Source organism: Neltuma alba, unplaced genomic scaffold (assembly GCF_004799145.2).
Source record: "Neltuma alba isolate B1F8T4 unplaced genomic scaffold, ASM479914v2 tig00012688_pilon, whole genome shotgun sequence".
Lineage (NCBI taxonomy): Eukaryota > Viridiplantae > Streptophyta > Magnoliopsida > Fabales > Fabaceae > Neltuma > Neltuma alba.
Window position 1 is genome coordinate 8,418 of NW_021637116.1, and position 12,589 is coordinate 21,006.

The following is a 12,589-nucleotide window of genomic DNA, read 5'->3' on the forward strand; positions in this document are numbered from 1 at the left end:
TTTTTTTAATTTTATCTTCATATATTTTCTTTCCTGTGATATATTTGTTGCATCTTTTAATTTACTTATTTTTATTTGGCTTATATATTTTATTTTTCTAATTTCTTAATAAATGTAAATGAATAAATTTTATCTTATAATTTGAACCAGAGGGAGTAATTAATGCTTATTTGTTTATTTTATTTTTACAATTAATGCTAACATAATGTGACTCCTTATATTTCTCTCTCTCTCTTTGTAATTTCATTTAGTACAAATGAAATTGAAACAAATAATTTAAAACAAATTTAATAAATTAACTACAAAAATTCATTTAATCTTTTAATTGTCCTTTTTTAAAAAAATTATTTAAAAATTATTAGTTTAAAATTTTAAATATAAATGGTTGAAATTATATTTAATCAATACATATCTCACTATAATCATAAGCATTATAGTGGCCATTATTGTGATGAAACTTCTTAAACTATGCAACAATAGGTAACCTAAATAGAGAGAGAATATATTAGCTTCTCTTGTATATTCCGTACTATATAATAAGTTCATTGGAGACCAATTGAGGCAAGCAGTCGTCAATTCTAAACACTAATGAAGTTTGAATGCCATCAATTGAAAGAGAACATGAGTGTAAAGACAAGTGGGGGCCCTATTTCCTTCCCAATTTTTTCCCCTCCATTTGTCTCTCTCTTACCTTTTTTTGGAGGATTACAATCAGATTTTAAAAATAGAATTTAATTATCCTCAAGATCATTAACAACTAAATAATATAGGAAATAACAATATACTCATACTAGTCACTTATTATTGAAATTTTTTAGTAATTAAATTATTTGCTTAAAACCTTATGATAATTCTTCTTTCTTTTTTTTTCTCCTAACTTTTCTTGACGCCCAATTCAAGGTAGAGTTTCTCTTCAGCCTATTTGCCTTGAGCTATGGGACGACAACCTAAGTCAATATGTCTGTATTCCCAGGTCAAGTCAAGATAATAAATTTTTGCAATCATATTTTTTTAGAATATTTGTTACAAATTTTACCCCACGGGTAAATCTTGCCACGTCTGCCTTTGATTTTTTTTTTTAAATATAAAAAAAGGTTAAAGTCTGAACATAAAATTAAAACATGGAGGTCCGCCTTTGATTAATGGGAGAAGAGGGATCACGCGTGTTGACCGTGTGGTCTGTCCTGTTCCTTCGGAAATATGTGGTCCCAACTACCCCATAAATAGGCAAGCACGAAGGAAGAATACAAGTATGAAAAGAAAAAAATTTATTTCTTAATATATTAAATATATGGTTTTATTTTTTTCGAAAAAATTACAATAAAAATATTAAAAAATAAATCTCATAAGTTATCGTTTTTAATTTTAAAACGTGTTATTAAATTCTTATTAAGATTTTTTAGTAACTATTTTTTTAATCTTATTGCAATTCGTCTTGTTTTTCAAAGCGTAATTTACGCCCCTTCATCTCATGGCCTCATGCTGGTTGGGCCCACCCTTGGACGACTTGACTTTTGATAGCACACTAATTTAAATGGTTTGTTTTGATTTAAAATTAAAAAAGTATTTACTTTATTTTCTGAATTTATAGTTTTTAAATTATCCCTATTAATTATACATATTAAAGAAATGTTTTCATCAATTATCTCCAATTTAAATAATTGAAGGGATATCTTAAAAAAAAAAAAACCAAGGCACTTTTTTTTGCCAATAGTTAATTTAATTAATTTTTTAAATCTTACATGGTTTACATTTCTTTACCTCATAAAAATGCTCATCCCAGGAAAGAAGCCATATGCACAACTCCGTATAGATTTGACAACAAATTAAAAGCAAGATTTATGAGTAATGAGCGAACTAGTGCAAGAATTGTATATATTCCTAGTCACATATGAATATATATTCCTTGAGTTGTCGATTAGTGGATTATAAAGTTGAGAGTAATCCTTCCCATATCATTCACCAAATAGGATTCCTAAATAGCAAATCCTAAATTTTAACAACCATGAAATTTTCTCTCATTCGTTGTGCTTTGGTTTCATTGTTCCTGCCTCATGTTCTCATTCTCGTCAACGCCCATCAGCATCCGGACTTCATTAATCACACCTGTTTCAATGACAGAGGAACCTACACAAAAAAAGTGCTTACCACACCAACCTCAATATGCTTCTTTCTAACTTCAGCTCCGACACAGAAAACTACTTTGGCTTCTATAATTCCTACTATGGTGAAAGCCCCAATACGGTTAATGGTCTCGCACTGTGTAGAGGAGACACCCAGCTACATGCTTGCCAGAACTGCATCAAAAATGCCACGACACTTCTCCCAAAACTATGTCCAAATCAGAAGGAGGTATTTCTGTACTATGATCTGTGCATTCTTCGATACTCGAATGTTTCAATTCTTGGGATGTATCAGAATCCTGAGTTTTCCTACGCGATTCACAGCCCAGAAAAAGCAAAAGATGCAAAGAAGTATAGAGATGCTCTTGATGATCTCATGATGAGGCTAAAAAGCAAAGCTTCAAGTGGTGATTCTCTGAGTAAGGTGGCTGTGGGAAACGTAACAGCTGATGAGAATGAAAGTGTGTATGGTCTTGTTCAGTGCACGCCTGATTTGACTCAGCAAGATTGTGACGATTGCTTGGTGAAGGCCATCTCGGAAATCCAAGGATGTTGTAAGGACAAGATTGGTGGTCGGGTAATTAAACTGAGCTGCAATCTTCGGTTTGACAACGTCATGTTCTATGATCCTGCCGTTGTTGAGCCAATACAATCTCCGTCTGCTATTCTTGCTACAGCTCCCTCACCAGGTCCTATATATACAGTGTTTAATTTGAATCAACTTATTTTAAGTAATTTTACATTATATTTTGTATCCTAAAATTTATATGTATTGAATTCACCTAGCAAAATTTGACTTACCCATCTTAGTGATTAAAACAACTATCTTCTAAGGACAAAGAGCTCAAGTGTAATCTTCCCTTTGAAACTGCTTTTTAACAAGTAAACGTTTTATGTTGTGCCATAGCAGTTGCTGATCCACCAAAGGAAGTTGCTGATCCACCAAAAGGAGTTGCTGATTCACCCATATCTTCACCTTCAAAAGGTACCAATTCTCTCTAATCATGAACACAGGATAAACTCATTGTTGTGCTCAATATAAGACACCTTTCAGAAAAATTGTTTCGTCCTTAGTATAGACCAATTTCTAAAATTTAGTGAAACCTTTATGAGTTATTTCTAAGATGTTTGCACGTCTAATTGGTTCATTTGGGTGGGATGTATAACTTTAAAGTAGAAATTAAATCAATAGTTGAAATTAAGGCTAATTTGGGGATGTTAAAAGTACTTGTTTGAAGAAATCAAGATTCCTAACTAATCTTAATCACTTTCTCAAAAGGCACACGGCCTAATGCTTTCTGGGCCTTTCTCCCCATATGTCATCCAATGTAAATGTGGCGGGTTTGGTTTGATATGATTTTTTTTTTTTAGCCATCAAATTTTGTTGAAAAGTAGAAAAGGATAGAAATTTATGCGCAGGCCTTCGTGAACAATTTGACCCAGCAAAATAATATATGAATGTCTCGTGCGTTTTTTCATGCTAATCTCTATATCATTGTAAATGTTGTGCTTACAAATCTAAAACTAATACACTAAATTTTGTAAAACAAACAAAATTTAGCCATTGAAGCATTCAAATAATTTTAACTCTGCTTTTGATGGTTATCGAATATGCACTTCATTTACTAAATCTATCTCATATTGGATGAGTTGCATTGGAGGCGTCGTAGAACCGAAAAAATATTGTATCATACTATTAGATTTTATAACTCACATAAATAATTAAATTATTGAAAATTAGTAGAATTATAATTCATAATTTCAATAGAAAGTTTTATTTATTATCGGATTAAATTTATAAATAGGGTGCACAAGAAAATGTGTTTAAATTAATATATTGCACAATTAAATGGTGGAACTATATCTGCCTGGATATTAATTAAGTTCAAGTTTTGATTCATTTATCTCTTTGTTTCGCTTTTGCAGGAAATAGCAACAGAACATCGAGAATCGTCGTTACGATGGCTGTGGCAATTGTTGCCTTTACCACACTTAAGGAAACAACAGCTATTGGATTATGAATATATAATCTTAATTAATAAAAGACTTTATCACACTTAATTAATTAGTTATTATGAATTAATGTTTAATTTTATCTCGAAAGTTTTGACGTAAAAGCTGTGAGTATTCAGAATATTCTTGGGAGAATCACAATTAATTACCAAAAAAGAAAAATAATTACAAAACAAGTCTTATAAGTTGTCATTTTCTATTCAGAAACTTGTCATTGAATATTGTTTGGGTTGTTATTGAGACTTTTGAGTAATTATTTTTCTTTTTTGAGACCTCATTATAATTCTCCCAATATTATTTGGATTCAATGTTACTCAGCAAGTATTGAAATAGGAAAAATGTCGCCCTTTTCTAATGGTATTCGAGGAGATGTATATCATGTTGGACCTTATATCATACACGATTCAAAGTGGGCATAAATATTAGTCTCGGAAGTTCTTGGAAAAGAATAGCATTGCCCGCAACTTCTACGTGAAAATTTCCGAAACAAAATTCAATGTTAACCCAATTACATTTGACAATTGGCGGTAACATTTGTCTTTTTTCTTTTTTCTTTTTTTTTGTATCGCCTTTTTTAACCACAATATGGCCTTTTCCACAAGGTGAGGAATATTATTATACATAAATAATAAAAAGACCTAATCTTTTATTAATGATTTGTAGGAATAATATTTTATCCGGCTATGTGGGAAGTTCTTTACGAAGCATGAACAAACGCAACTACTATCTCTGATTGTTTGAGTTTTATGTTGGTCTTAAAGATAAGATATCAGTCTATTTTATCTCTCATGTTTTTTTTTTTTTTTCAAGATAGTCCTTCTAATAATGGTAATTCTAGCAAATAAACTTGATTAGTAAGGATATTTTAGGAAATACAACACCTATTTATTACATATAACTAATTTAACTTATTTTTGTAATCTACTCAAATTAGTCAACTAGCTCTTATATTTAGGACCGGAGGTAGTATTATACCAAACTTAAAATCTACTGAAACTTCAACGAAATTGAGTCTAGAGAAACTTTTTTAAAACGAACATATAAAAATGTGTTTATTCAATGACAAGACTCTCTTAATCCCAGTTAAACAAACATGGGTAATGAATACCCTAACCATGATTAATACTGTAGAACGCTGTTACGAGGGATTACATGTATCTGGTCCTTAACATTAAAACGTGTGGTCCCCACGCAGATGAATTCCTTGAAGTTTCTCATACGTTCACATGGATGGCTTCAACGACTTCATCAGCAGCCTCCCAATGTCTTCAACTACTTGACTTCTTCTGAGTTTAGACAGCTAGATCTGTCCCAAGTTAGCAATTTAGCTAGCTTTACCGAAAAGTCTAAGGAAATGGAGAGAGAATGCGATGGCTTCTCTTATAGATTCCGCACTATGCAATAAGTTTATTAGAGACCAAATGAGGCAAGTCATCGTCAATTCTAAGCACTGATGAAGTTTGAATGCCATCAAGTATAAGAGCAAACGAGTGCAAAGACAAGTGGGAGGCCTTATTTCCTTTCCAAATTTTTTTCTCCATTGGTATGTCATTCAAAATGAGATCTTAAAGAAAAAATTTAATTATCTTAAATTTTTTTAAAAATGTAATTTACACCCCTTCATGGCCTCATGCTGGCTAGGCCCGTCCCTAGTCTTCGAGACTTCGACGACTTGACCTTTGACTTTGAGAAATTGAATAGAGCAGTGTCCGAAATATAACACACTTATTTTAACGGTTTATTTTAAATTTTAATTTAAAAAATTATTTACTTTATTTTCTAAATTTATAATTTTCTTACTGAATTATCTTTATTAATTATGCATATGGCTTTTTTTTTTAAAGATAATCCCTTCAATACCAGGCAGGCGCGGTGGGCATTCATATTTGTTTATTTTAATTTTACAATTAATGCTTACATAATGTGACTCCTTATATTTTTCTCTCTCTCTTTTGTAATTTCATTTAGTACAGGTGAAATTGAAAAAACTAATTTAAAAAAATAACAAATTAACTACAAAAATTCATTTAATCTTTTAATTGTCCTTTTTTAAAAAATTTTATTTAAAAATCATTAGTTTAAAATTTTAAATATAAATGGTTGAAATTGTATTTAATCAATACAGATATGTCATTGTAGTCATAAGCATCGTAGTGGCCATTATTGTGATGAGACTTCTTAAACTATGCAACAATAAGTAAATGGAGAGAGAATGTGCTGGCTTCTCTTGTATATTCCGCACTATGCAATAAGTTCATTGAAGACCAATTGAGGCAAGTAGTTGTCAATTCTTAGCACTGATGAAGTTTGAATGCGATCAAGTGTAAGAGAAAACGAGTGCAAAGACAAGGGGAAGGACTTGTTTCCTTTCCAAAAAAGTGCAAAGACAATAAGTAAATGGAGAGAGAATGTGTTGACTTCTCTTGTGTACTCCGCACTATGCAATAAGTTCATTGGAGACCAATTGAGGCAAGTAGTTGTCAATTCTAAGCATTGATGAGGTTTGAATGCGATCAAGTATAAGAGAAAACGAGTGCAAAGACAAGTTGGAGGCCTTGTTTCCTTGCCAAACAAGTGCAAAGACAATAAGTAAATGGAGAGAGAATGTGTTGGCTTCTCTTGTATATTCCGCACTATGCAATATGTTCATTGGAGACCAATTGAGGCAAGTAGTCGTCAATTCTAAGCACTGATGAAGTTTGAATGTGATCAAGTGGAAGAGAAAACGAGTGCAAGGACAAGTAGGGGCCCGTACTTCCTTCTCACTTTTTTTTTCTCCATTTGTATCTCTCTCTGTTTTTTTTTGGAGGATTACAATCAGATCTCAAAGAAGGAATTTAATTATCCTCAAGTTCATTAACAATTAAAGATTATGTAATGACAAGTTTTAGAATAGAAAATAACAATGTATTCATGCTAGTCATTTGTTATTGGGATTTTTAGTAATTAAATTATTTTCTTGAAACCTTATGATAATTCTTTTTTTTTTTTCCTCCTAGCTTTTCTTGACACCCAATTCAAGCAGAGTTTCTCTTCGGCCTATTTGCTTTAAGCTATGTGGGGACGACCTAAGTCAATGTGTCTGTAGTCCCAAGTCAAGTCAAGATAATAAATTTTTGCAATCATATTTTTTAGAATATTGCTTACAAATTTTACCCCACATGTAAATCTTGCCAAGTCTGCCTTTGATTTTTTTTTTAATATAAAAAAGGCTAAAGTTTGAGCATAAAATTAAAACATAGGGGCCCACCTCTGATTAATGGGAGAAGAGGGATCACATGTGTTGACCGTGTGGTCGGTCTTGTTGCTTCGGAAATTTGTGGTGCCAACTATCCCATTAATAGGCAAGGACGAAGGAAGAATATAAGCGTGAAAAGAACATAAAATTAAAACATAGGGGCCCGCCTCTGATTAATGGGAGAAGAGGGATCACATGTGTTGACCGTGTGGTCAATCTTGTTGCTTCGGAAATTTGTGGTGCCAACTATCCCATTAATAGGCAAGGACGAAGGAAGAATATAAGCGTGAAAAGAACATAAAATTAAAACATAGGGGCCCGCCTCTGATTAATGGGAGAAGAGGGATCACATGTGTTGACCGTGTGGTCGGTCTTGTTTCTTCGGAAATTTGTGGTGCCAACTATCCCATTAATAGGCAAGGACGAAGGAAGAATATAAGTGTGAAAAGAAGAAATTTTTATTTCTTAATATATTAAATATGTTATATTTTCAATTTTAAAACTTATTACTGAGATTTTCTAATAGCTATTTTCTTTTTTTGAATCTTATTGTAATTTGTCTTGTTTTTAAAAAAATGTAATTTATGCTCCTTCATGGCCTCATGTTAGTTGGGCCCGCCTTTTGTCTTGGACAACTTGACTTTTGACTTTGAGAAATTGAGCAGTACTGTCTCTGAAATATAACTATTTAAATGGTTTGTTTTCATTTTAAAATTAAAAAAGTATTTACTTTATTTTCTGAATTTATAACTTCTTAAATTATCTCTATTAATTATATATATTAAGAAAGTCTTTTCATCAATTATCTCCAATTTAAATAATTGAAGGGATGTCTTAAAAAAAAAAACCAACGCACATTTTTTTGCAAGTAGTTAATTTAATTAATTTTTTAAATCTTACATCGTAGTACTTTGTAATAATTACATTTCTTTACCTCATAAAAATGCTCATCCCAAGGACAAAGCCATATGCATAACTCCGTATAGATTTGACAACAAATCAAAAGCAAGATTTATGAGTAATGAGCAAACTAGTGCAAGACCTGTATATATTCCTAGGCACATATGAATATATATTCCTTGAGTTGTTGATTAGTGGGTTATAAAGTTGAGAATAATCCTTCCCATATCATTCACTAAATAGGATTCCAAAATTGCAAATCCTAAATTTCAACAACCATGAAATTTTCTCTCATTCGTTGTGCTTTGGTTTCATTATTCCTGCCTCATCTTCTCATTCTCATCAACGCCCATCAGCATCCGGACTTCTTTAATCGCACCTGTTTCAACGACAAGGGAACCTACGCAAACAAAAGTGCCTACCACACCAACCTCAATATACTTCATCAATTATCTCCAATTTAAATAATTGAAGGGATTATCTTTAAAAAAAATGCCATATGCATAACTCTGTATAGATTTGACAACAAATTAAAAGCAAGATTTATGAGTAAGGAGCGAATGAGTGCGAACGAGTGCAAGCCGTATATATATTCCTAGTCACGTATGAATATATTAAAAAGGCCAACTAATAACGTGCCCACTGAATGATAGCGTAAGCGAGGTATCAAGAAGAAAAACAATGTTATATCATTTATTTTCCTTAAGAGTGTTTCTGGTAGTTAAACACATAAATTATGTACTACCTCCATTTCTAATTATAAGAGCCAGTTGACTAGTTTGAGGAAATTAAGAAAATAAGTTAAGTTAGTTATTTATCATAAATAGATGTTGTCTTTCTTAAAATATTTTTACTAATCAAGTGTATTGACTAGAACTATCATTATTAGAAGGGTTACTTTGAAAAAAAATATATAAATATGAGAGAAAAAGTGGATTAGGGTCTTATATTTAGGACCAAAATAAAAGTCAAACAAAGCTTTATATTAAGGACTAGAACTAGTATGTTGTTTCCACAGTGCATGTGTCGGAATTTTACTACAAGGCCATGTGGAAGTGGAAACACAGACACATTAATTGTCGGCATTTGCTGAATTGCTGTGTCAAAATAACCAAACATATGGAACAAAATGCAATATCCCTTATTTGAATCTTGTCGTTGACTTGTTGACTTTTGTGTCCTATCAAGATGTTGAGGTTATTGTTGTCCTAATAAGCCTTGCTTCATCGCTCATCAATAATACTCAAAAATCGCATCTTAATTGCTTAAGAAGCTTTACTCTTTTCATTTATCACAGTTTTAATTTACCCCAATAATGACGCTGATTGTCAATGTTCTTCTGGTTCTTCTACCATTCTTTTGCCATCTTCTCATTCTCACCACCGAGCAGGACCGACCTTATGGTAATCAAACCTATTTCAATGAGAAAGGAACCTACAAAGACAAAAGTGCCTATCATACCAACCTCAAAACCCTTCTTTCCAATTTCACCTTCAGCACAGCAGATGACTATGGCTTTTACAATTCCTCGTACGGCCAACACCTTGACACAGTTTACATGTCTAGACTCTGCAAAGGAGATCTTACGCCAGATGCTTATATTAAAATGATGATTACCATACGAAAACTAGGGAAGCCATTGTTTAAGAATCTTATGAAATCGAAGCATATGGGACTAAAGATTAATCTATTTCCAAAAACGACGAAAAGTAAACAAAACATAAAAAAAAAAAAAGGATGAACGTTCTCTCAACACAAGCATAACCCACAACCGTGCTTAGCTCTAACCTAGAAATAAGGGAAGGCAACAATGGAGGGAGGCTTGTAATGGCAAAAAGGACAACAATGTTAAAGAATACCGTGAATCAACGGTAGAGCTCCAACCTAGGACATAGAGAAGGCTATCTTTGAGAAAGAGAATGGAAAAACTTGTTTAATTTGAAGTGTGAAAGAGGATTATCTTTGAGAAATTAGTCACTTTCTTTAATTTGAAGTTTCTTTCACGTTAATTTGGTCAACTGTTTCAATGTCGCCAAAGTCTTGCTCCTATTTAAGCTTAGTCTCAACCATATATGTAACCAGTCTAAAAAATACTCCTACCATTTTTCTTAAAAACAAAAAACAAAAGAAAACTCCATCTGGTTTTCTACCAAAAAAGAATGAAAGAAAATTCAAAACACTAAATTGGCCCCACTACAAATTCTAAAAAGACCAAGTTCCTGAAAAGCATCAAGCACGTGGAAAGTTTAAACGTCCCAACCTGCACATGGTAGTGGGCCACTTGGAAAAACCACAGTGTGAATGGAGAAATTAAATAACCCCTTGAAGACTTGTATTCCTAGAAATTCCTATCTTAGACTTGTCAACTTGTATTCCTAGAAATATTGGAATCTTATCTTCAGACTTGTCAACTATACTGTGTTTTATATTAAGGATATTGTACTAGGAAGCTTGGCTTACCGCATCCTAAGCTTCACACTCAAATCTCATTTGTCAAATTTCATTCATTCCTTGATGACAACTACAGCTACTATTTTCTTGGCTCTAATCTCTCTCCTTTCTCATCTTCTTGTTCTTACCGCCCGGCCTGACTCCTCTTTTTACAAGTGTTTCAATGAAAGGGGTAACTACACAAAACCAAGTGCCTACCACACCAACCTCAATACCCTTCTTTCTAATTTCACCTTTGACACCAAAATTGACTATGGCTTCTACAATTCCTCTTATGGTGAAAAACCCAACACAGTTAACGCACTTGGAATGTGCAGAGGAGATGTGAAGCCAGATTCTTGTCGTAATTGCCTCAATAATGCTACAATCCTTCTCCCAAAGCAATGTCCATATCAGAAGGAGGCATTTGGATACTATAATTTATGCATGTTTCGATACTCAAGTCGTCAAATGTCTGGGATTTACCAAGACACTGATTTTCACAACTATACTAGCACTGATACTAATGCAGCAGATGCAAACAAATACAACAATTTACTTAATCATCTAATGCAAGCTCTGACAAACAAGGCTAGGGATGGTAACTCTCATCGTAAGGTGGCTGCCGGAAATGCAACAGTTGATCAATCTCAAGTTGTGTATGGCCTTGTTCAGTGCACCCCTGATTTGAATGGGCAAGATTGCTTTGATTGTTTGCAGGATTCTCTTTTTTATATCCCATATTGTTGTCAGAACAAGGCCGGTGGGACGATTATCAAATTGAGCTGCAATATTAGATTTGAAAATTTCTTATTCTATGATCTTGCACATGCCGATTCAATAAAAATAACTCTCCCCTTTGCTCTTTCTCCATCAACAAATACTACTTCCCCACAAGGTATCTCTCACAAACTCATAGCCTTATGTGTATGGTGTTTACTATGAAAAATTTCACCTGCTATTAATTCGTGTGATCGGATCGGATAAGCTTGAAGAGGAAATATAAAACTTCTTTTTCGTGACATCCCAGGAGTTCCTGATTTAACAAAACCTACATCTTCAACAAAAGGTTCTCATTCTTATTCTCATAGTATGGTCTGATATGTACATGACATCATCAAAAAATATAAATTATAGAACTTCAACATGATACATTTTTCATAACCCCATCAAACTCCCTATGTAAAATTTAAGTTTCTTTAGATGAAGTTTTGAATATAAAATTTAGCTCGTGAACATATTGTTAATTACAATTATGAAATTAAAAAAATGTTATTTTGTTTTTGAGGTTGTCTGTATACTCTAGTAACATAATGTCAATGAGTTCCATCTGCAAATTCGACTTTGATTTTGCAGGAAGTAGCAATAAATCAACAACTACCATTGTTGTGTTGATTGGTGCCATTATCGCCCTTCTCATAGCATTCTTTATGGTTACAAGAAAGAAGAAAACCCATGAAAGTAAGTCTAAATGAATTTCTTATCCTTTTAGCTGGGAAAAATTCTTTAAAAATGTTAATTATAATTTCGATTAATGAAACCTTTTTGGCAAAACAAACACAAGACATTTTTTATGTTGAGATTTTTCAGCAAAACAAAGTGAGGGGAGTTTAAATAGATCTTTGTACTTCATGCTATTTGAAGAACTCATGACTTGCTCTTTCTCAGTTGAAACTACAATGAAGGATGATGATGAAACTAAACTAGCTGAGATTCTGCAAATCGATTATAATACCATCAAGCTCGCAACTGATAACTTCTCTGATGCAAACAAGCTTGGACAAGGAGGATTTGGGCCAGTGTATAAGGTATAATAAATTTGTTACTTGGAAGTTCATAGTATCATTATATTGTTGAAAGTGAAGAAGAGAAAAAAAAAGAGTCT

At 32.7% G+C, this 12,589-nt stretch overlaps 2 protein-coding genes across 2 annotated transcripts; both read left to right on the plus strand.

Annotated features, from left to right (window-relative positions):
* The first annotated feature begins 2,155 nt into the window (after nt 1-2,155).
* LOC114729862 (cysteine-rich receptor-like protein kinase 26) lies at nt 2,156-2,951 on the plus strand. The gene has a single exon (XM_028916897.1). The coding sequence runs from the start codon at nt 2,164-2,166 to the stop codon at nt 2,881-2,883; it is 720 nt and encodes a 239-aa protein (XP_028772730.1). The 5' UTR covers nt 2,156-2,163; the 3' UTR covers nt 2,884-2,951.
* Nucleotides 2,952-9,589: 6,638 nt separating this feature from the next.
* On the plus strand, nt 9,590-12,562 carry LOC114729866 (cysteine-rich receptor-like protein kinase 7). Its single transcript, XM_028916898.1, has 4 exons — nt 9,590-9,983; nt 10,721-11,602; nt 12,061-12,165; nt 12,373-12,562. The coding sequence occupies exons 1-4, from the start codon at nt 9,590-9,592 to the stop codon at nt 12,516-12,518; spliced, it is 1,527 nt and encodes a 508-aa protein (XP_028772731.1). The 3' UTR covers nt 12,519-12,562.
* Nucleotides 12,563-12,589: the final 27 nt, after the last annotated feature.